Source organism: Cannabis sativa, chromosome 3 (genome assembly GCF_029168945.1).
Source record: "Cannabis sativa cultivar Pink pepper isolate KNU-18-1 chromosome 3, ASM2916894v1, whole genome shotgun sequence".
Lineage (NCBI taxonomy): Eukaryota > Viridiplantae > Streptophyta > Magnoliopsida > Rosales > Cannabaceae > Cannabis > Cannabis sativa.
Genome location: NC_083603.1, coordinates 32,532,673 through 32,559,634, shown reverse-complemented (window position 1 = coordinate 32,559,634; position 26,962 = coordinate 32,532,673). Strand labels below are relative to the sequence as shown.

At 33.9% G+C, this 26,962-nt stretch overlaps 1 protein-coding gene across 1 annotated transcript; it reads left to right on the top strand.

Moving 5' to 3' along the window:
• Positions 1-538: 538 nt before the first annotated feature.
• Positions 539-12,910, top strand: LOC115710882 (uncharacterized). Its single transcript, XM_061112494.1, has 4 exons — positions 539-1,482; positions 11,243-11,400; positions 11,503-11,839; positions 11,881-12,910. The coding sequence occupies exons 1-4, from the start codon at positions 539-541 to the stop codon at positions 12,908-12,910; spliced, it is 2,469 nt and encodes an 822-aa protein (XP_060968477.1).
• Positions 12,911-26,962: the final 14,052 nt, after the last annotated feature.

The window sequence follows — 26,962 nt, the reverse complement described above, 5'->3', positions numbered from 1 at the left end:
AAAAGAAGAATTGGTACCTTGAAGAATTGTTCTGATGATTCATCCCTGGTTGAGTACCGTGCTGCAAAGAAGCAACTTGCTGAGATTTACCATCAAAAAGAAATCTTTTGGCGTCAGCGATCTAAGCAACTTTGGTTGAAAGAAGGGGATAGAAACACAAAATATTTTCATGCTGCAGCTAGTTCTCGTCGCAAAAACAACTTCATTCATCAACTGCAGAATGAGGCGGGCGATTGGCTTAAGTGGGAGTCTGGCTTACCTCAGGTAATGGTTAATTATTTTACTGATATTTTCCATTCTTTGGGGTCTCATGGGAGTGATGTGTTAGATAAAATTCAGCCTTCGATAAGTGATGACGACAATGCTATGTTACTTCAACCGGTCTTGGAAGAGGAAGTTCGCTCAGCGGTTTTTCAGATGCACCTTGATAAGTCTCCGGGTCCTGATGGGATGACTCCTGCGTTTTATCAGAAGTGCTGGCATATTGTGGGTCATGATGTGGTTCGGCTTGTTCAGAATTTTTTTTCGGAATAAGGTGATGCCTAAAGATCTTAATGCTACCAATCTTGTGCTTATTCCTAAGAAGAAAACGCCTGTAGTTATGGGAGATTTGAGACCTATTGCTCTGTGTAATGTGCTGTACAAAGTGATTTCTAAAGTTTTGGCTAACCGTCTCAAGGGTTTATTGTCTAAGGTGATTTCTGAGCTTCAGAGCGCTTTCATTCTGGGTCGTCTCATCTCGGACAATGTTTTGGTCTCATTTGAGATCCTCCACTACTTGAGACGTAAACAGCAAGGTAAACACGGTTGTATGGCTCTTAAGTTGGATATGAGCAAGGCTTATGATAGAATGGAGTGGTCTTTTTTGCATTCTATCTTGCTTCGCATGGGTTTCTCCACTGGCTGGGTTTCGATGATAATGAAATGTCTGCATACTATTTCTTACAACATCGTCCATGGGGGAGAAGTTCTTGGGCCGATTGTTCCAACTAGAGGGATTCGTCAGGGGGATCCTATTTCTCCATATCTTTTCATCATCTGCGCAGAGGGTCTCTCAGCACTAATTCGGCTTTATGAAGAAAAGAAGTGGATCCATGGTTGCCGTGTGGCTCGTCGAGCCCGTTATGTCACTCATATGTTGTTTGCAGATGATAGTTTTCTTTATTGCTCGGCCACTATGGATGAGGCTCATCGTGTCTTGGAGTTGTTGCATAAGTTTGAGGAGGCTTCGGGTCAGAAGGTAAATCTTAATAAGTCTTCTGTATTTTTTAGCTCCAACACGCTTGATAGTGTTCGCTCTGGTATTTTGTCCACCCTTCATATGCATGCTGCGGATGAGAACAGTTTTTACTTGGGTCTGCCAAGTATGGTTGGTCGGAATAAGAATGCGGCTTTTGGTTTTTTGAAAGAGAATGTTAGGAAGCGTATTCAGAATTGGGATAGTAAACTTCTGTCGATAGCGGGAAAGGAGGTTTTATTGAAGTCAGTGATCCAATCCTTACCTTCCTACACCATGAGTGTCTTTTTAGTCCCTCTTGAAATTTGTAAATGTAACGACCCAGTATTTTGCCTTATTTTACAAAAATACTATTTTCATGCATAATTTGAAAAGATAAAAAAAAAATAATTTAAATACAACAGTGGATTTTAAAATAATCAAAATGCAACAGAGAAGGATCCTTCATTTGTAAAACAAGATACAGTAAGTAAATAATTTTAAATAATGCATTTCCACTGTGTTAGATTTATCAACTGCTTAAAATAAAACTAAGGCACCACCGGCGTTCTAGATCGTTTGTCCGCCCGTAGCCGCTCACAGTATACGTACCAGAACTGACCCTGCTCACTATACATACTTCCATGTCTAATACCTGTAGGGGGAAAGTAAGGGGGGTGAGCTAAAAGCTCAGTAAGGAAATGCTTATCAAACAATACCATATAATATCACACATACCATTAATGTATTTATTAAGTTTTAGCAATATCATACATGCTCTTTTATAACTATAACCAAATAACTGTACATATGGAAACCTTTACCATACAAGTCTATACTATTTGTTCACACCGTACACATATACAGAGATCATAACTCCAATATCATACTCATAACATAATCATATCAATACTATAAATAATAATAACATTATCACAATATTGGCATATCATAGCCATTACTTACATAACCCGGGCCTAGCCTGACCCTACAATATCCTGGGCCTAATCTGCCCATATAATAACATGGGCCTATGCAGCCCTACCATTGTTATAGGATAGGGTATCTCTATATTCAACAGTAACATCACTGTATCATACCCACCATAACAATCTCATACACGACTCAGTAAAATGCAGGGTAGGGTATCTCTACATTCAACGGCCTTATCCCGTATCATACCCCACCATGGTCCCCCACTTTACCTGAGACGTTAGCATACAACATACAACATACAACATGCAACATACAAATATATCATACAACATACAACCTGAAACATACAAATACAACATACAACATATACAAGTCATACAACCATAATCTATGTATCAATTCACAAACTCATATTGTGTCCATTCCACACATTCTCAGTACCATATACATATTCATAATAACAAATCATAAATCATATTTCAATATATAAAGAATTTAAATTTATGTAGATAAACACATACAAAACTATCTAATTTCCTTACCTCAAATCCCGCTGCTTAAGAGTTGTTATCTCGTCACTACTACCTATAATAAGACATGGGTCAAGGCCCTAATATTAAAATTCGTACTCTTCCAGTACAGCAGAAAGATTACTATTTTTGACCAACAACTACACTAATTCAGTAAAAGTTGTCTTCATAAAAATTATAGGAAATTCTATTATCTTTCCAACGATATAAAGATCATTAAAAATGGATTAAAACTGAGAGAGCTATGATTGTTTTACTGAAACTATTTCTGAGAAGGAATATGGAGTAACGAATTATACGACTTAGCAAAAATACAAACTTTTTGTATTGAAAGGTTCAGAACTAGAAGATAACATCTTCATGAAAGTTTTAGGAAATTAAATTCCCTTTCCAATGATACCAAAATCTCTGAAATTGGAATTATATTCAAAGAGATATTACAATTTTACCAAAACAGTTTTGGAAGAACAAGATTCAAGAAACGAATTACATGATACAGAAGGAAACTAACTTTTCGACATAGTATAACTCCGAATTCACGAAATGTTTCTTCATGAAAGTTATGGAAAATTGAATAAGCTTTGAAACCATATATAGATCATTAAAAATGGACAAGAATTGAGAGAGTTATGGTATTTTAAGTGAAAATACTTTTTCTGGGAATATGAAAAAAACGATTTACAACAACATCAGAAAGATGATAATTTTCGACATAGAATATCACCGAACTGGTGAATAGTTTCTTGATAAAAATTTTAGATCATCGAACAAGCTTTCTAACGATATAAAAATCGCTGGAAACGGATTAATATTGAGAGAGATATGACTATTTTACTAAGACGATAATTTTCAGAAAAAAATAAAAACGAGATTTCATAGTTTAACCTAAAAGTTCACAACAATAAGTGGAAGAACTCTCTTACCTCTTGACGACTCTTCTTAATCAGTGCTAGATCTTGAAATCTCAAATTATTAGAATGGTGATGATGATCTCAATGTTATGTTGATGAAAATCATGAGTGTTGTTTGGCGAAGAGAATGAAACAAGAAGGAAAATTATAAATCTTTGATAGGTAGCGAGATGGATAACTTGTAGGATATAGGATTTTATGAGTGTCCTCTCTAAGAATTGTATTCGAAATTTGAAAGAAAGAGATTGAGATTGAGTTTTATTTTTCTTAGGGTTAGAGACTCTGCATATTACGTATCAAGAATGTGATAGATTTAGGTTTTATAATCTAATTAAATCTATAAAAGAAAATAATAAAATAACCCCTATAATCTGATGCTAATTTAACTCTAAATAGAATAATTAAATAAAAATCTTATTTGTTAGATATAAGTTTTAAATTTAAATTTTAAAACTTAGGGTTTCTATACTAAACTTAACAGGTCGTCACTTTGTAACCTAATTTTGACCCCAATAAAGTTAAAATTACGATAAATCTATTTCTACATAATTGATAGATCTTTGAATTATCTTTCCAACGCCACTGAAATCACCTCAATCCGAGCTCTAGAACTCCAGATATGATCGTTTTAGTAAAACAGTTTTTAATCCTGCGAATTTATCCAAACCTACGAATTTTTAACATTAATTAATTAAACTCACTAAATATATTATAAAACCCTAATGGACCTTCATATTGGGCTTTAATTAAACGATTACTTACTCTGTAAAAATACCATAATATTTTACTTTCGTAGTTAATACAACTTTAACTCTCTAGAAAATTGGTACAACTACTCTAAGCAATAATATCAACTCACTAACAACACAAAGAAACAAGATAATTATCCTCGCTCAATTAATATCCAAAAAAAAAATTAAATACTATTTTAATCTGGATATTACATTCTACCCTCCTTAAAAGAAATTTCGTCCTCGAAATTTAACTTACCAACACTCGGGGTGTTGAGTCGTCATGTCTTTCACCACTTACTGCATTACCTCATTATCTACCATATATATGGACCCAATAAACATGCATTTAACCTATGTCTTATCGGTCAATCCATAACACATAAAATATACACAACTTAATTAAGTATTATTATTTCTCTATACATTACTTAAATACCAAAATGTACTCCATCATAATAACTTACATATACATGCTTTAAATACTAAGTTTTGCAATCACATGCTCGTAATTTATGAAAAGTTTTTCTTTCTCTTATGATCATCCTTACATGCCATTAAGAGTGAAACTATTTATTCTTCTATGAGCATCCTTACATGCCATTTAAAGTAACACTAATTATTCTCTAAATGAACATCCTTACATGTCACTTGAGAACACATTATACAATACAAAATAACAAACACAAAGAGTAGGGTAGAAGACCTTATGCAAACTTGTCTTTAATCATTCCCATTCTTTAGTTGAATGTTATTACCTATAAAAATCTTACTTCTCTACTTGATTTTCTACTATAAGGCTACAATGTCATTCTTTCAATTTCATAGGTGTTACCCACTCATCGATAGACACTTGTTCCATGACACTTGGAAATAAACATTTAAGCTCTTTAAAAGGTCTTCTATATATAAATATTTAATGATCCATTTCGACCACCTTTTTGTCTAACATTCACCTCTTGATATCCTTTATCCATGTATTCATTGCACTTGTCACGCCTTCCCATTTTCCTAGGTAACCACTGTCGGTTCCTTTTGTAGTCTCTTTCTTGTATCACTATATTGTATTTTCTTTGCTAATCTCTCCTATGGTGCTTGGTCCTCCATTACCCCCTTCAATCAAGTTGACTTGATTATGAGATTAGCTAGTTTTCTATACTAACTTTTATCTACTTTGGTATTATCTTGCTATAGTGGTGAACTTTGAATCTGCAATGCCGATAGATTCTGATAGTTATGTTCAATGATTGCTTCTTCTAATATACTAGCCATCTAAGGTATCACATAATTTCATACTTATCATAGCATTGATTATTCCAGCCATATTCATGCCCTGTATATTGTAGCCTTCTTTAATTCACCAAAAAGAATATATATATATCTCAACTTCTTAATTGTACCTCTAAATCTTCCAAATCTCTTAAACATACATTCCAATACTGATTATTTACTTAAGACTATAACATATATGTATTAAAACATAGAAAGCACACTAATAACCCCTTTAAAATAAGTTCAATCCTACCATAGCTTATCGTAGCCCAACTATTTATTATTTGTTGACTTTTAACAATAAGTCAACCATACCAATCTCATAATGTATTGATCATCCAAGTTATCAGGGTAAGGATACTATATATATATAATTTGCAAACTATGCCGAACAGACCTTACTCTGTCCATCACTATTATACCTCCTATACCCCTACTTGTATTTGATTTATTACTGGAGACTCACTATTTATAATTCCTTAGTCAGGAATTTTTTATTCTTACTTCCCATACTACCTTTAAGCACAAGTCAATAATTCGTTCAAGCGTCTCATTTTACATCCAAACGCCACCAAATTATCAATACCTATCTTGTTTTTTCTCTTCTTCTAACTTTTGCACTTTCAATTGGACAAGACTTAGTAGTGTGCAATAAGTTAGTTATTGTCAGCTTGAGAGAGTCCTTCCAAAGATCTCTATTACTGGCTTTTTAGATTGAGAAAAATATCTAATATTTTTTTTTTTTTGCTCTTAACAATTTTAGCTTTTGACAAATCCATAGTCATTTTCTTCTCGGGCATTATAGGACCTAGAAACACCATCTCTTTTCGGCGGTGAACTTTGTGAGTTTTCCTCTTAGTTTCTCATTAGATGACACTCCAACATACTTATACTATTGCCCATAATATAAGTCGTAATTGGATTGTAGTATCCTTTGCTTACGTTGTGCCTTGAATTCCTTTATGTTGCATGAGTGTATTTTCTAATCCCAACACTTATCAAAAACTTGTATAGTCCTTGACATGCCATGACATTCTTCAATATATGTTACTTTGGTCCTAATTGTGTCTCACTTTTCTCTGTCTCTAAGTGAGGCTTTCCTAACATTTTCTCATTGAGCTATACTCCACACCATTGTTGTTGTATCAGTGAGTATTTGGAATCTAGGGATGTCACCCTTGAATGCTAATTCCTCCTCTTTCTCAAGTTTTGAATTTGCGATCTACTCTCTATAGTTGTTTGTTGTACACCTGCCACAAAGCTGCATCCACAATCTCTTAGTTGTGTAGTTGTGATCAATTCCGAGTAGTCACCCTCTTAGTTGTCTCTCATTCATGTTGTACCCAAATTGTTAGCCGTGCCTGGACTTTTTTGTCTTTCTCCTTTGAAAATGTCTCTGTCGAAACCATACACATTTTTCTCTCGTTATCTCCTCCACCAAGTAGATGACCTTGAGTTTAAAGTTTACAACTTTCCTTCGGTAATCTAATATTTGTTGATGCTCGCTTATCTCTTAGTGTTTAAGATACCTTCATAAGTTATTACCTCTAGTAATTTTATCATGTCTCTTTCTAACTTCTCATTTTGGATTCTATTCAAGACACCGCACTCCTTTCTATATGATGGCATCGTCCTCTCCGACTCATTTCTATAACATACTTATCTCCAATGTCTTTGCATACGGTACTCATACTTCTTACCATCTAACTTAAGAGTGTGTAACTTATAGAATATCCAACAAGATAGTACCTTCTCCTTAAAGATCTATTATTTCATCCTTCTTAATAAGTAAGTTTCGTAAATTATCTTGTCCCCGATGGTATAGCGTCTGCTATTCTAAGTCATCCCTACTTCCTATATGTTGGGCTTCCATTCATGGCTAGGTGTAGAGACTGCTTCTTCAACCATTCATAGATAGGTGAAAATATATGCGTCGGTACTTAGTTGGCTATTGGTACATTTCATTATGTGCTTCAAGTTCCACTACTAGTGTTGGTGATATTTTGCCGAGCTGTGAAAACTCTTCAACAAATTGTCTTAGTCATGCTCGTAGTCCTTCCAATACCTCTATTAGATCGTTAGCCTTAACTATTATTGGGTTCTCTCGGAACATCAACCATTTGTGGGTCACGGAACACACATCCTTAGCCCCCACCTCTATTGGTCGTTCCTTTCACATTGATTCTAACTGATCTTCTAGTTTCATGTTTACAAGAAAGGTTGATTTAAAAGAAACAAAAGAGTTCAATTATTGGAAGAGAAGATTCTATGTACATATCTAAACTTAATGTTGTCAAGCTTAACTAGTAATATTCTATTTATCAAATAAAGTCTTATGAACTCCTATTATAATTTATTCTAAATTTTCAAGAAAGGAACACGGTCCTTCCTAGTTCAATTCAAGACAATAAAGAAATATAAACCTATACATCTTCTTCCTAAAAAGTGTAATCAATCATAAGAGATAGAGAGTACTATTGATGTCTCTAAGCACCACCTAAGATGAGGCTCTAATTATATGTATCACATATAAGACTATTAATGGCAATACCAAGAAAATTAAAACTAACACTTACATAATAGTGAGAGGGATCTTTTCGGTCTTACGTATGTATACCGTGAGTATCCTTCGGGCTAACGGACGATCGGCTACGATACCAACCGTAACGCCCCCGCATTTTGCCTTATTTTACAAAAATACTATTTTCATGCATAATTTGAAAAGATAAAAAAATAATTTAAATACAACAGTGGATTTTAAAAAAAATCAAAATGCAACAGAGAAGGATCCTTCATTTGTAAAACAAGATACAGTAAGTAAATAATTTTAAATAATGCATTTCCACTGTGTTAGATTTATCAACTGCTTAAAATAAAACTAAGGCACCACCGGCGTTCTAGATCGTTTGTCCGCCCGTAGCCGCTCACAGTATACGTACAGGCCGACCACTGCTCACTATACATACTTCCATGTCTAATACTGTAGGGGGAAAGTAAGGGGGTGAGCTAAAAGCTCGGTAAGGAAATGCTTATCAAACAATACCATATAATATCACACATACCATTAATGTATTTATTAAGTTTTAGCAATATCATACATGCTCTTTTATAACTATAACCAAATAACTGTACATATGGAAACCTTTACCATACAAGTCTATACTATTTGTTCACACCGTACACATATACAGAGATCATAACTCCAATATCATACTCATAACATAATCATATCAATACTATAAATAATAATAACATTATCACAATATTGGCATATCATAGCCATTACTTACATAACCCGGGCCTAGCCTGACCCTACAATATCCTGGGCCTAATCGCCCATATAATAACATGGGCCTATGCAGCCCTACCATTGTTATAGGATAGGGTATCTCTATATTCAACGGTAACATCACTGTATCATACCCACCATAACAATCTCATACACGACTCAGTAAAATGCAGGGTAGGGTATCTCTACATTCAACGGCCTTATCCCGTATCATACCCCACCATGGTCCCCCACTTTACCTGAGACGTTAGCATACAACATACAACATACAACATGCAACATACAAATATATCATACAACATACAACCTGAAACATACAAATACAACATACAACATATACAAGTCATACAACCATAATCTATGTATCAATTCACAAACTCATATTGTGTCCATTCCACACATTCTCAGTACCATATACATATTCATAATAACAAATCATAAATCATATTTCAATATATAAAGAATTTAAATTTATGTAGATAAACACATACAAAACTATCTAATTTCCTTACCTCAAATCCCGCTGCTTAAGAGTTGTTATCTCGTCACTACTACCTATAATAAGACATGGGTCAAGGCCCTAATATTAAAATTCGTACTCTTCCAGTACAGCAGAAAGATTACTATTTTTGACCAACAACTACACTAATTCAGTAAAAGTTGTCTTCATAAAAATTATAGGAAATTCCATTATCTTTCCAACGATATAAAGATCATTAAAAATGGATTAAAACTGAGAGAGCTATGATTGTTTTACTGAAACTATTTCTGAGAAGGAATATGGAGTAACGAATTATACGACTTAGCAAAAATACAAACTTTTTGTATTGAAAGGTTCAGAACTAGAAGATAACATCTTCATGAAAGTTTTAGGAAATTAAATTCCCTTTCCAATGATACCAAAATCTCTGAAATTGGAATTATATTCAAAGAGATATTACAATTTTACCAAAACAGTTTTGGAAGAACAAGATTCAAGAAACGAATTACATGATACAGAAGGAAACTAACTTTTCGACATAGTATAACTCCGAATTAACGAAATGTTTCTTCATGAAACTTATGGAAAATTGAATAAGCTTTGAAACCATATATAGATCATTAAAAATGGACAAGAATTGAGAGAGTTATGGTATTTTAAGTGAAAGTACTTTTTCTGGGAATATGAAAAAAACGATTTACAACAACATCAGAAAGATGATAATTTTCGACATAGAATATCACCGAACTGGTGAATAGTTTCTTGATAAAAATTTTAGATCATCGAACAAGCTTTCTAACGATATATAAAAATCGCTGGAAACGGATCAATATTGAGAGAGATATGACTATTTTACTAAGACGATAATTTTCAGAAAAAAATAAAAACGAGATTTCATAGTTTAACCTAAAAGTTCACAACAATAAGTGGAAGAACTCTCTTACCTCTTGACGACTCTTCTTAATCAGTGCTAGATCTTGAAATCTCAAATTATTAGAATGGTGATGATGATCTCAATGTTATGTTGATGAAAATCATGAGTGTTGTTTGGAGAAGAAAATGAAACAAGAAGGAAAATTATAAATCTTTGATAGGTAGCGAGATGGATAACTTGTAGGATATAGGATTTTATGAGTGTCCTCTCTAAGAATTGTATTCAGGCTGAAAGAAAGAGATTGAGATTGAGTTTTATTTTTCTTAGGGTTAGAGACTCTGCATATTACGTATCAAGAATGTGATAGATTTAGGTTTTATAATCTAATTAAATCTATAAAAGAAAATAATAAAATAACCCCTATAATCTGATGCTAATTTAACTCTAAATAGAATAATTAAATAAAAATCTTATTTGTTAGATATAAGTTTTAAATTTAAATTTTAAAACTTAGGGTTTCTATACTAAACTTAACAGGTCGTCACTTTGTAACCTAATTTTGACCCCAATAAAGTTAAAATTACGATAAATCTATTTCTACATAATTGATAGATCTTTGAATTATCTTTCCAACGCCACTGAAATCACCTCAATCCGAGCTCTAGAACTCTAGATATGATCGTTTTAGTAAAACAGTTTTTAATCCTGCGAATTTATCCAAACCTACGAATTTTTAACATTAATTAATTAAACTCACTAAATATATTATAAAACCCTAATGGACCTTCATATTGGGCTTTAATTAAACGATTACTTACTCTGTAAAAATACCATAATATTTTACTTTCGTAGTTAATACAACTTTAACTCTCTAGAAAATTGGTACAACTACTCTAAGCAATAATATCAACTCACTAACAACACAAAGAAACAAGATAATTATCCTCGCTCAATTAATATCCAAAAAAAAAATTAAATACTATTTTAATCTGGATATTACAGTAAAGACATTGATCGCCTCATGGGAAGATTCTGGTGGCACTCTAAAGCTTCTCAAGGAGGTGGTATTCATTGGAAAAGCTGGGATAAGTTGTGTCTTCATAAGCATAAAGGTGGTTTGGGCTTTCGGAATCTGAGGGATTTTAACTTATCCATGTTGGGTAAATAAGGTTGGCGGCTATTAACCAATCCGACTTCGCTGGTGGCCCGTGTTTTTCAAGCTAGATACTATCCTCATGGTTCTTTCCTTGATGCTGAATTAGGAGCTAATCCGAGTTATGCGTGGCGAAGTTTATTTGAAGCTCAGGATGTGGTAAAAATGGGTGCTAGATGGCGAGTGGGTTCGGGTGCCTTAATTTCTGTTCTTCACCAGCCGTGGCTCCCTTCTGAGGATAATCCTTATGTGATCTCTTCTCATGAGGCTCTTCAGAGTTGTTCTGTCTCTAATCTTCTTCAACCTGGTCGGATGTGTTGGGATATGGAGCTCTTAGAGGACCTATTTGATTCCAGAGATGTGGAGCTCATTTTTAAAATTCCTATGCCTGCATTGCCAGAAACTGATACTTGTATTGGTCGTTTGAGAAATTTGGTGGCTATTCGGTAAGAAGTGCCTATCGTGCTTTGCAAGTGCGAAATGGAAGATGGAATGCGCAGGATAATTCTGGCTTTTGGCGAAAGTTTTGGTATTTGAAACTTCCTCCTAAAGTTAAGAATTTGCTTTGGAGAGCTCTTACTGATTGTCTTCCAACTCTAGTGTCACTTCAAACTAAGCGGGTTCATGTTTATAGTGTTTGTTCTTTGTGTAATTTTGAACCTGAAACCACTTTCCATCTCATGGTCGGCTGCTCTTTTACCAAAGCTTGTGTGGAGCGCGGGTTGGGGCTGGTTATTAATAATGGGGAGGAGGATTTTGGTGCCTGGTTTGAAGCTTTCTGTATTTCTCATTTGACTGATAATATTGAGAAGTTGGCAATGATTCTTTGGAGTGTTTGGGGGGCCCGTAATGATCTAGTCTGGAATGATAAGGCTATTTCTGTGGAAAGAGTTGTTTCATCTGCAATTACTTACCTTGATCTTTGGAAATCTGCTCAAAATAGTAATGGAGGAGCTTCGTCTTTTTCTAGTCAGTTTCGTGCTGGTGTTGAGCACTGGATTAAACCATCTTTGGGAGAGTTGAAGGTTAATTGTGATGCTGCTCTGTTTTCTGGAGAAAGGAGTCATGGTTTGGGTTGGATTGCCAGGGATCATGCTGGTTTGTGTGTTTCTGCGGCTGCTGTCAAACACCGAGGAGATATTGATCCTGTTGTTGCTGAGGCGCTGTCCATGAAGGAGGCTTTGAGTTGGATTAAGTCCTGTTGGGAAGATAGCAGGACTGTTGAGGGCTTGTGTCCTACAGCGGTATTATTGGAGTCAGATTGTCTTGTGTTGGTTAATGCTATTACTAGCAAGAGCCATATTCTGTCTCCTCTTGGTCTTATTGTTTTGGATTGTATTTCTCTTATACGATCCTTTTCTAGTTTTGATATTTCAGTTCAGTTTGTTAAACGATCTGGGAACCAAGCGGCTAACTGGTTAGCTCGTTCTTCTGGTTCATGTCCTGATCGTATTTCCAGTAGGGGGTCTGTCCCTTCTGGTTTGGAAGCTATTTTGTTAGCTGATTTGCTTTATTGAAAATTGCAATCTTTGTTTCAAAAAAAATAAGTTAGTGAATTTTAGTGCTAAATTCTTGATCTACTTATTGGAAGCTCGGTTATATAGACCCATGGTCCCCGCACTAGTTGAGATAATATTGCTTGTAAGACTCATATAATTGGTTTTGATTAATCAATTATAATTCTCAATTTAGACTATGTCTATTTGTGAATTTTTCACTAAGCAAGGGCGAAATTGTAAAGAAAGATTTTATAGGGGCATGTTTGTTAATTATGATACTTTGTATGGTTCAATTAATAAATATGATAAATGACAATATTATTTAATAATTATTTATAGTTATTAAATAGTTAGAATTGGCATTTAAATGGTTGAATTAGAAAATTGGCGTTTTTGAGAAAATCAGATGCAGAAAAGGTAAAACTGCAAAATTGCAAAAAGTGAGGCCCAAATCCACTAGTGTAGGGCCTGCCACTTTTGTAGGAAATTTAAACTGATATTTTCATTATTTTAATGCCAAATAATTCAAACCTAACCCTAGTGGAATGCTATAAATAGATAGTGAAGGCTTCAGGAAAATTACACTTTTCTTCTCACACTTCTGATTCAGAAAAAACTGAGCCTTCTCTCTCCCTATCTGGCTGACCACTCCCTCTCTTCTTTTCTTCTTCAATATTTCGAAATTCTTAGTGTATGAGTAGTGCCCACACACAGCAAGTGATACCTCAATCATAGTGAGAAAGATCGTGAAGAAAGACTTTCAGCAAGAAGGAGTTTCAGCATCAAAGATTCAGAGAAAGAGATCCAGGTTCAGATATTGATAATGCTCTGCTACAGAAAGGAATCAAGGGCTAGATATCTGAACGGAATGAGTCATTATATTCTGCTGCACCCAATGTAAGGTTTCCTAAACTTTATATGTGTTTATTTCATCGTTTTAGAAGGTTCATATTTAGGGTGTTAATCAACATACTTGTGAGTAGATCTAAGATCCTGGTAAAATAAATTCCAACAACTGGCCTCAGAGTCATGGTAATTGATTTACTTGCAAGAAATTTGGACTTTAAAACGATTGTTTGTTTGTTTTTGGATGGTATCATGTTGTATTGAGTGTTATTTGATGATTGATTGATGTTTGTAAATTTTCGTGAAAAATAATTGCGATTCTGTATCTGGAATTATTTTTATTGGATAGTATGGAAAAAATTAAGCAAGTTACTTTTTTACAGAACTCAATTTCGATTTTATTTGAATTAGTTATGAATTTTTGAAGATTTGAAAAAATCGGAGCTGTGCTGAAATTTTCCTGCGATCGCGAAAACTGTCCGTACAGCTCACAATTTTTTCGTTTTTCTTCGTTTTTTCATGCTTTTTCATGGAATTAACTTCTGATTTTTTGTGTAGTTCTGTATTTATACTATTACTATTCCTAATTCAATTCTAATTATCATTTTGAATTAATTTAATATTTTTTAAATTTAATTCAAGATATTATTGTAATTTGAATTTAAAATAGTTAGTATGTATCTTATCTGCTTAATAATCTATCTCATTTTTAAATTTGATTATGTCTTATCTTATTTTTAAATTTAAGGTCAGATTTTAAATTTTTAAATTAAATCTTTTTTAAATAATTTGACCTTATTTAAATTTAAAATAAGATAACTATAATCATGTAATTTTAAATATATATAAGATATTTTGCTAACTTTTAAATTTTGTTATTTTATTTATTTAAATTACATTTAAAATTTGAAAAAGATATTCATTTATCTTTTTTAAGTTTTTATTTATAAAATAACATTTAAATTTTAAAAGTAGTTAGCAAATTTTGAAATGATATTTAGGTTGGTTGAAACCTAATTTTTCAAAATTGTAGGTTTAATTTGAAAATAAATTTTTTTAAAAATTTCGAATATTTCAAATTTTATTTTAAATTTTCGAAAATAAATATTTTATTTATTTTATTAATTATTTCGAAATTAATAATTTAATTTAAAATTAAATAAATCCTACATCCAACTATCCAGCTAACCTTGTTGCAGGAGTATGTGTTTTAGCTTGTGTGTAAGTTTTCAAAACCTATTATTACTTGATTGCAAATAGCCATGATTACTTTTTGCCAGATCTATTGATCCGATGGCTCCCTTGGTCAAGATAATAATTTGTAACAGGTATATTTACAAACTTCTTTCATCTGTGTATGACCTAGCAACATGATAGGACCCATCCAAAGTGTGCCTGTGTGAGCCTATGTGTTTAATTTCATTATAGATGCATATAGGTTGTTGTTGCTAAAATAAATTATCATAGTTCTTGATAGAATTTATTTAGGCCCATTTAGTTTTTGGGCCTATTCAATTAATAACAGTTGTTCATTTTAAGGTTAAATTCCTCTCTTTTGGGCCTTGTGTGAGAGTTGGGAGCCATAGTAGTGGGTACGACATACTGAACCCAACACCCCCTTACATGAACCACCCCAATTGTGAAGGCCCATTTGCCTGATTTGAATAACTATACTAGGTCAATTAAACTAGTTTAACCTAATAAAATTGATTAACAACATAATTGATTTCATTTATTTTGAAATTAATTTAAGAAAATTATAGTTTAAAGAATTTTTTATTCTAAGCTAAACTATATGTATTTTCTTGTATTTAATTAAATATAGAATTATAACCATCTAGATTCTTTCTGGAGCTTAATTTAAATTTTTCATTAAATATTCCTATTTAAGTTAAATTTAGTAATCTACAACGAACCAACTTAAATCTGAATATCTTTTGAATTTCAAATTTCAAAATTAAGTTGAGGAATTTTAGGCATTGGTTATTAGGATTCTTTAGATATTTTTTAAGTTAATATCCTTTCGAATATTAACTTAAAATGGAATATTTTCAAATTAAGTAGTTACAACTTAATTTTTGATATTTAATTAAATTTAAATTTGAAAATATTTAAGTTCTAGATTTTTTATAATACAACTTAAATTAGATATTTTTTCAAATTTTGTGGAAAAGATACTTAGTCAAATAAGATATTTTCTAAATAGTTATTTCTAGACTACTTATTATTTCTAATATTAAATAGGAAAATATGATACATTGTGAAATTGATTATTTATATAATTAATTTTGGTACAATTTATTTTAAGTATATTTTTTCCTAGTATTAAACTAGAGATCAATAATTAAGCCTTCTCTAAACTTAATTATTTATTTCTTGAATTTAATACATTTAATTAATTTGAAAATTAAATATCTAAGTTGATTTTCATCATGATACTTAAATATTTCTTTTTCATGACACTTAATTAAATAGAAAATTATTTTTAGTTGAAATTTATTTTTTCAACTAAATTTAAATAATTTTCAAAATATATATTTTTTTTATTTTATTAATCAATTTTCGAAATTGCATTTCTTAAATGCTGGAATTTCGAATTTTATTTGAAAAATAGATTAAAGTAGTAAATTATTTATTTTAATTTTGGACCAACTTAAATCAATGATTTTGTCATTTATTGATTAAATTAAAATAAATGAAGTAAATATATTTTATTAGAAATTTAATTAATTAGTCGAAGGAAAATCTAGATAGGTGATATTTTTGCTTGAAGTATTTTTCTAGTGTATTTAATTAAATAGAAAATTAATATTTAAGTTGATTTTCATCATCATACTTAAATATTTGAAATTTTTCTTATATATTTAATTAAATAGGAAAATTATATTTTTTGTTGTAAATTAATTTTATTAATTAATTTTGGGCCAACATTAAATTAAAAAAATATTTTCCAGGATTTATTTTTTATTTTAACATGCATTTTTCGAAAATTGTATTCTTAAATACTTTAATTTTTCGAAATGCAATATATACTTATAGAAAATAAAATTTGAGTTGTAAATTAATTTAAATTAATTTTGTAACAACTTAAATTGAATATTTTTCTAAATATTTATTGGAAATTATTACTAATATGGAAATAATTCATGTTATTTTCATATCCGTCTAAGTAAAATTTATAAATATTAAATTAAAATTTATATTTAGAATTTTTCATTCTAAATTGGAAATTTTAATAAATATATATTTAAAATAAATAGAATAAATAAAGAGAATCAAAGAAAATACAACTCTTTTTAAATAATGAGCTTTATTATTAAGATATTCGATCTCCATTGTGGGTTTTACACCGCGTTTGTTTTAGTGCGTAATCCTCCCTAATGGAGGAACGTTCATTAGCAATTTCGCACCGTTTAACCTCGCATGATAAGTAGTTTGTAAGTGTTTTGTATGGTATGGATCACCCTAATGGTGGCGACCATACTTGACTTGCAAATTATGAAACAATGGTGGAAGCTTATAAGATAGAATTGCCTTGACTCTCGCCTAAACGGGACAACGCTGAATTCCAATCTTGATCGAATAAAAGGTTGCTAGAATGTTTAACATTTTAGACGAGCTGACAACTCTATTCAATGAATGGTAGTTTTGACTCTCGCCTAAACGGGACACTGATATCAGTTTGTTGAAAATCTTGGAAATTATTTAGGATTATATGTTTTAGTATTTTCACTTGTCATTCCTACTTGCTATATGCTTATAATTTCTGAATTGTGTATGAATTTATATTGAACCATGTTATTTTCTGTTATTAAGTTGTAGTTTAATTTCGAATCTTCATTGTTGGTCTAACTTGGCTTGTTTATCTAATGAGATAAATCCCTAGTGGATTTTCACCATTAGACATACATAATAGTGTTAGATCTCGAAAGATAAATATTGTATATGCGACATCTAGCTGTTCATCAATTGATGACACCTTAGACTAGTATTTTTACGATATGAAACAAGAAGATTATATAAATAAGATTACTTTGACTTTCGCTAATCGAAGCATCGTTGGATTCTTATTTTAAACGAAATTATCCTAATTCCTCTTAGCTTATTCATTTCGAATTAGCTCAATAACATATCATTGGATGAATGGTCTATAAATCATTTCATGTCATTATATTTTCTCTTAAGAAATTAAATGATGCATATGATTATAATCCCGAAATTCTATTCCCAATTGATATAAACCCTCAATCTTAGAAATCTCCTACTTGTATGGGCAAATCTGACTTAGAGTTTGTACTAGTAGTGCTGGTCCAAGATAGAATTACTCATTATTTTTGGTATAAATTTAAGTCTTTGAATTTGATTTTAGATTCCAAATAGAAATTTTCTTATATTTCTAATTCCAGAATACAATACAGTTACACTTTCTCAAGTGTTTAATATCCATCTTCTATTAATGGATTAAAACTGTATGGAATATGAGTTAGGTATTCTGTGACCAGGATCCACTTGCAGTATTCTAAGAACTCTTTGATGTAACTAAACCTATGTCATCAAAAGACACTACCATTTTTTAATCTATGGCATTTGTATCTTGTTCATAGTGGATTTGACAAGATCAATCTCTGCAAAGAGTTAATATGCCTATATCCAGTGAAAGTAAGTTCATCTCATTCGCAGATGGATGTACATTCAGGGGTGGATATGAGTTTTTCGTTGTATTCTTAAAACGATAACTCTAGATTATACCTTTTAGCAAGAAATTTGAAGTGTTTTAAAATTTCATTAATTTCTAGCAATGGTTAAAACCATTAAGGTAAGTGGTTAAAGATCTTGCGAACTGATAGGGGTGGAGAAATAGTTAGTTGATATGCAGTTCAAAGATCATTAAATTGATTTTTGAATCATATCCAAACTTACCTCCCCAGAAATTTCAAGTTGCATGTTGATGATTAGTTACTAGTCGTTGCCTAATTCCTTCTATGGTAATAAAATTTCAGAATGATGTAATGGTTGTATACTTAATGTAAATCATTACTAGATTCATGGATGACCTAATCAAAATCTTAAGAAAAGCTAGAACTATTAACCATGGTTTGTTAGCTATTCTAAGTGATTAGGGGTGGACCATCCCATTGTCAATAGATAAGAAAGTGTTTGTTCAAACAAATACTACTTTTCTAAGATAATGACTAAGTCTGAAAACAAGTAGCAAATAAAGGAGATATTTTTCTTGATTCCAAAAGTGTTCTATCATCTTATATAACATATGATGATCCCACTGCCTCTGTTGTCTTGTCACAACCGAAGAGATCAATACCATTTAGTTTTCTTCGACATAATTCACGGTACCTTGTCGTAGTGGGAGAGTTTCTAGGAACTCACCTTCTTATGACTTGGGAGACACTAGTGATTAAAATCCATTGTGAGTTTAAACAAGTAATGGATTGTCAAGATAAGAAACTAAGAAGAAAGCCAATAGAACTGTGGTTTAATCCATTCACATGGAGTAACCTAAAGTTTTGTATTACAAGGACATAAAAGGAAATTTTCGTTTATAAGTCCATTCAATGGACTTAACCAAATTTCCTGTTCCTAGTATTATAGTTTTGAGTTTATCTAAACCTATGGCTTGTGGTATACCTGGTAATTACTTACTCTAATGCAAGCAACTTACTTTAGTAAGATGCTGAAGCATTTTCTTTGTAATGGCAATCTATAGAAGCTTCACAACTTCTTAGGTATAGATTTTATTTATCTAAGGAAAAGTCTTAACTATTCCAGAAAAGATAAAGCCATGAAAGAATTTCTTAAATCAACAGTGAGAGGTCTTAGACATGCTTTAGTATGCCTTAGACCAGATACCTACTGTTGAGTGGGAGTAATGAGTAGGTATCAGATTAATCCAGGAGAAGAACATTGGAAGACAATCAGGTAAATCCTAAGATTAATAAGAGGAACTATATGTTAGTCTATAAGGGTGTGTTTAAAACTCTTAGACTACACCATATCAGATTTCGAAATTTGCCTTTGTGCTAGTAAATCTTTCTGATAAGATGGTGATTACTCTGTGGGTGGAATAGTGATTTTGGAGAAGTGTAAAAACCTATCTGAAGTCTCTAGGTCTACCAGAGAGGGACTGAATGTTAAAGCTGCAGGAAAGGTACTTATTCAGTCTAAGGAAAGTTCTATACATTTTTTGGAATCATTCCAAATTGCCTTAAACTACTAGTGTTAATTTCCTGATTAACCAAAAGTAGTTGCCAAAGATATAGAATCCAGTATCCCAAGAGAGTAGACATATAGAGAGGAATTTCATTATCAATGATTTTGTGATTAAGGACGAGTAATGGTGGAGGAAAGGTTGTGGTTAATTAAACCTTTCAGATCCTATTACAAGGAGTTTACTACTACTACACTTGATTTGTATATCAAGGTGTTGAGATTATTTGAAACACACTTTTTTGTTTTATATTAGTGCAAGTGGGAGTTTGTTGGGTTTTATGCCCTAAATAAAACTCATTTCAATATAATCAGATTTACTTATTAATATAGATTAGAAATAACATTTAATGTTGCATGGTTCACATGATTTATTTCATGATTTTATGTACATAATGTATAAATTCATCTGAAACCCTTTTCACATACTTGATCCTGTTTATTGTGCCGTCAACACATTGGAAAGTAAACATTACTATGTGAATAAAAGTTTCCTAGATTTATCAGACATAGGGTTTTACTGATATGATAATCTACAACAGAGTTTACTTGCATTTGGAGAAATGCTATGTTCTTTCCAGAGCATTGGTTAAAGTAAAGCTCAGGTTGGATGCATGGAGTATGCATCAGAAGGGACCGATATTGAACTTTGACTTAGATTTATTAAACTTACCGTAATATCTATTCAAGTCAATATCGCCTAGTTGATCCTAGATCAAATGTTCTTAATCCTGTTATGATTAGGCTTAATCTGGAAAGGCTATTCATGTTCTTTGATTTGTTAGTTAAGCCTACTTTTAGGTCAGGGTGATACGTACATTTTGGGAACACGATAGTGCAATTGAGTGGGAGCGCTATCATAAACATGGAATCTATAGCTTCTATCTGCCGAATAGTAAGCAAAGGATGATCTCCTTCGAGCTTGACCAAACGAACATAAATGGTAGAGTACTCATTTCACATAAGCTGAAATATCATTTATACGGGGTAAAGTGTTTTAAGGATAAAATACATTGTAGGGTGTAACGGTAATCTAATCCCTTTACAGTGTAGATCATTCATATAGAGGATCATTGATCACATTAGGATTATAACAATGGATAACTAATGATGTGTCTATATGGTGGAACATATGGAGCATTCTATATACTAAGAGTGCAATTCTAAGTTCTATGCGTGGATTCAACGAAGAATTAATAAGTTAGTGAATTTTAGTGCTAAATTCTTGATCTACTTATTGGAAGCTCGGTTATATAGACCCATGGTCCCCACACTAGTTGAGATAATATTGCGTGTAAGACTCATATAATTGGTTTTGATTAATCAATTATAATTCTCAATTTAGACTATGTCTATTTGTGAATTTTTCACTAAGTAATGGCGAAATTGTAAAGAAATATTTTATAGGGGCATGTTTGTTAATTATGATACTTTGTATGGTTTAATTAATAAATATGATAAATGACAATATTATTTAATAATTATTTATAGTTATTAAATAGTTAGAATTAGCATAATGGTTGAATTAGAAAATTGGCATTTTTGAGAAAATCAGATGCAGAAAAGGTAAAACTGCAAAATTGCAAAAAGTGAGGCCCAAATCCACTAGTGTAGGGCCTGCAACTTTTGTAGGAAATTTAAACTGATATTTTCATTATTTTAATGCCAAATAATTCAAACCTAACCCTAGTGGAATGCTATAAATAGATAGTGAAGGCTTCAGGAAAATTACACTTTTCTTCTGACACTTCTGATTCAGAAAAAACTGAGCCTTCTCTCTCCCTATCTGGCTGACCACTCCCTCTCTTCTTTTCTTCTTCAATATTTCGAAATTCTTAGTGTATGAGTAGTGCCCACACACAGCAAGTGATACCTCAATCATAGTGAGGAAGATCGTGAAGAAAGACTTTCAACAAGAAGGAGTTTCAGCATCAAAGATTCAGAGAAAGAGATCCAGGTTTAGATATTGATAATGCTCTGCTACAGAAAGGAATCAAGGGCTAGATATCTGAACGGAAGGAGTCATTATATTCCGCTGCACCCAATGTAAGGTTTCCTAAACTTTATATGTGTTTATTTCATCGTTTTAGAAAGTTCATATTTAGGGTGTTAATCAACATACTTGTGAGTAGATCTAAGATCCTGGTAAAATAAATTCCAACAACTGGCCTCAGAGCCATGGTAATTGATTTACTTGCAAGAAATTTGGACTTTAAAACGATTGTTTGTTTGTTTTTGGATGGTATCATGTTGTATTGAGTGTTATTTGATGATTGATTGATCTCTTCGATTGTGACAAGACAACATAGGCAGTGGGATCATCATATGTCAAATAAGATGATAGAACACTTTTGGAATCAAGAGTTAAATATCTCCTTTATATGCTACTCTATTCTCAGACTTAGTCATTTTCTTAGAAAAATAGTATTTGTTTAAACAAACACTTTCTTATCTATTGATTATGGGATGGTCCACCCCTAATCACTTAGAATAGCTAACAAACCATGGTTAACAGTTCTAGCTTTTCTTAAGATTTTGATTAGGTCATCCATGAATCTAGTAATGATTTACATTAAGTATACAACCATTACATCATTCTGAAATTGTATTACCATAGAAGGAATTAGGCAACGACTAGTAACTAATCATCAACATGCAACTCAAAATTTCTGTGGAGGTAAGTTTGGATATAATTCAAAAATCAATTTAATGCTCTTTGAGCTGCTTATCTACTAACTATTTCTCCACCCCTATCAGTTCGCAAGATCTTTAACCACTTACCTTGTTGGTTTTAACCATTGCTAGAAATTAATGAAATTTTTCAAACATTTTAAATTTCTTGCTAAAAGGTATTATCTAGAGTTATCGTTTTAGGAATACAACGAAAAACTCATATCCACCCCTGAATATACATTCATCTGCGAATGAGATGAACAACTTTCAGTGGATATAGGCATATTAACTCTTTGCAGAGATTGATCTTGTCAAATCCACTATGAACAAGATACAAATGCCATATATTAATAAAGTGTGGTAGTGTCTTTTGATGACTTAGGTTTAGTTACATCAAAGAGTTCTTAGAATAGTGCAAGTGGATCATGGTCACAGAATACCAAACTCATATTCCATACAGTTTGAATCCATTAATAGAAGATGGATATTAAACCCTTGTGAAGGTGTAACTGTATTGCACCCTGGAATTAGAAAATATAAGAAAATTTCTGTTTGGAATCTAAAATTAAAGTCAAAGACTTAAATTTATACCAAATATAATGAGTAATTCTTTCTTGGACCACCACTGCGAGTACGACCAAAGTCGGATCGCATAACTGTAACTCGTATTATGCGGGATGAGAGAATGGATCCAACTCGCATGTGTCGGGACATGTGCGAGTATCCTCTCTATACTCCTGCGAAAGCATAGAGATCGACTCTCTATAATGCGAGTTTGGTCCCGACGACCCAACAGCCTTGATAAACCGATATAGACTCGCATGTCTAGGCTCTATCAGCTCGACATGCGATGTCTACAAGAAGCGACTACCTAAGGACGCAGACATCCCAAACGTAATGATAACCCTGCGAGCTTAACATCGGAACATGAACAGTCAACTCGCAGATGCGGAAGACGCATACGTTGATGGACTTAGTAACTGTCGTTCATTTATTAATGTTAACGTTGCTTGGGTTTAATTATTGTAATTCAATATGTAAATAACGGATTAACAATGAATGCGATCCTTGTGTAACCGATTGGACACCTGCTTTGTATATAAAGGGGTGATCCACCATGAAACGGCACCTACGAATCTCTTGCTACAGTGGACTAAGCAGATCATAATCTGAGTGAACCACTATAATTCTCTGTCTTATTGTTATTTTCCAGCTTTCGTTAATTATTTCTCATTCCCAGTCGAGTACTCGCCATTCTAGGTTGAATACTCGCATTTGTCTATCCACGTAAATGTTATAGTGAGATTTCTCTCACCTAGAAACTCGAGACCAGACTCCTATTTAGAGGACACGTATATTCAGATTTCCAATGAAAGCTGAAATTTCCATGAGAGACTCCTCGAAGTTTAACCCTTGTCCAGGATAGAGCCAGCGAGATACTGCGAGTACGACCAAAGTCGGATCGCATAACTGTAACTCGTATTATGCGGGATGAGAGAATGGATCCAACTCGCATGTGTCGGGACATGTGCGAGTATCCTCTCTATACTCCTGCGAAAGCATAGAGATCGACTCTCTATAATGCGAGTTTCGTCCCGACGACCCAACAGCCTTGATAAACTGATATAGACTCGCATGTCTAGGTTCTATCAGCTCGACATGCGATGTCTACAAGAAGCGACTACCTAAGGACGCAGACATCCCAAACGTAATGATAACCCTGCGAGCTTAACATCAGAACATGAACAGTCAACTCGCAGATGCGGAAGACGCATACGTTGATGGACTTAGTAACTGTCGTTCATTTATTAATGTTAACGTTGCTTGGGTTTAATTATTGTAATTCAATATGTAAATAACGGATTAACAATGAATGCAATCCTTGTGTAACCGATTGGACACCTGCTTTGTATATAAAGGGGTGATCCACCATGAAATGGCACCTACGAATCTCTTGCTACAGTGGACTAAGCAGATCATAATCTGACTGAACCAATATAATTCTCTATCTTATTATTATTTTCCAGCTTTCGTTAATTATTTCTCATTCCCAGTCGAGTACTCGCCATTCTAGGTTGAATACTCGCATTTGTCTTTCCACGTAAATTTCTTCTTGTTACTAATAATATTATATAATTTGGTGTTGCGAAATTCACTCGACAACATTTGGCGCCGTCTGTGGGAACGACTAAGATTTTATTCATTAGAAAGAAAAAATACCATCATGGCTGGAAATCAAACAAATGGAGGAGCTAACAACGGGTCCATCAACATTGGGACGATGAACGTACCGTTATCTGGAATTGGAATGCCACCTGTGGACGTCATTAACGGCGGAGTAGGGAGAAGCAATATCAGACCTCTCAACCTGTTCCCAGAAACGACTGACCCTCAAGTCGGGGACACATCCACACCACCAGCAACAATGCATTTTCCCCCTGTCACTCCGGCTGTGGTATCCGAGGGAATCATCCAACTCACCACTGATCAATATACTGCGATTCAGGACCAACTGCGTGCATTACAAGCCGAAGTAGATGGACAAAACCGGGCCCGACGCCCCCCTCGAGTTCCTGATACTCGCACGGATAACCCTCAGGTAACAAATTCTAGACGTCATACTAATCGTGTACGCAGGAAACGGAGAACCAACCCTGAAGGTTTGGACCTGAACCATCCAACATCAAGGGATCAATCTGCAAGGTATCCAAACCAAAGCACACAGGTTGATGAAGACCCTGAACGACGCAATCCTCGGAGTCGACCATCAAGAGACAACGACGCAGAATCAGCCTCTTCGTCATCGCATGGTCGTACACCAAGTAGATATACAAGGTCCGGCTCTGTACAGACGCAACAGGGAGGACATTACCAGGTACATTGGGGTGATCTGCGTGATCACCTCAACGCAGTTTTTAGAGCGCGTTCTCGCACCCCTCATAATACGGAGACACTCTGTGATCCCCATGCGGACGATCAGGGTGTCAACACTTACAATAACCCGCCTACCGCGCCGATCGCGACCACTGGGATCAATGTCCCAGCAAATCTCGCCGCAGTAGTTGCGACTCCCGCAGTCGTAGCAGCCCCGACTCCTGCGACTTGAGGGATTGACGAGGGCATGCTTCTGTAGGCTTTGAAAGTGCTTGAGCAGCAACGGAAGCCCATATACAAGTTGCATGGTACCTCGCCCTTCACTACAGAAGTGGGACAAGCTCAACTTCCCAAGGGGTTTCGTCTATCCGAATCCCTAAAGTATAAAGGTACTTCTAACCCTATAGATTATCTTGAAAAATTCAATACTATAATGGAGGTGGATCAGGTACCACAGCTAGCAAAATGCCACATTCTTGCAGCAACACTCGAGGAGAACGCCCACGATTGGTTTACCCAATTGCCTGAGGCATCAATATCAACATGGGAAACCTTCATCAACTTATTCCTCACACATTTCCAGGCTACAATGACCAATAGGCCGCCTTATACGACTTTGGCCAACATCAAACAAGAACCTGGTGAGTCTTTACAAGACTATTTTAAACGGTTTAATGCAGAGGTAACAAAAGTCGAGAAGGCTCCCGAGTCTTCGCTTGTTTGCATGCTGATAAAAGGTATCTTGCCAAGGACCGACTTCTGGAAGGAGTTACAAGCTCGAAGGCCAGAATCCTTAGTCGAATTCTTCGCCATGGCTGAACCCCATAAGAGAATCGAGAATTCTCTGGCAGAGTTAGAGAAGGGCAAAGACAAACGCCAATAACCAATACCGCGTTCACGATCTCGCAGTCCCCGAGGGAAGAACTCCAGGGGCCGAAGCCCAAGGAGACGTAGCCCGCGGAGACAGCGAAGTCTGAAGTTGGCCAAGTCTCCTCCAAAGAAGGAATCCTTGCCGAAAAGGAAGGGTGGACCTCGTTTCGTCAATTATATTGAACTCGCAGTACCCTGAGACCATATCTACGCAATCGAAGAAAGAAACGGAGTCTTAAAGAAGCCGCCCCCCATCAGGGGAAATCGCGACAGAAGAGACCCCAAAAAATTCTGTAAGCACCACAAAGACATTGGTCATACTACCTTAGAATGTTGGGTCTTGCAAGATGAAATCAAGGAGCTAATTCGGAAAGGAAAGTTCGACAAGTATAAGAAGGGCGAGGAAAGTCATCCCCAAGCGGATGACAAAGGAGAAAACCAAAATGCGAGTGGTTCCAGAATGCCTCGCAACATCCTAACTATCATTGGAGGATACCATATCACAGGAGACTCTCGCAAGTCACAAGAGCGGTATGCCAGAGAAGCTAAAGAAAAGCCGTTCACCAATGTCAACAATCTTAGTGA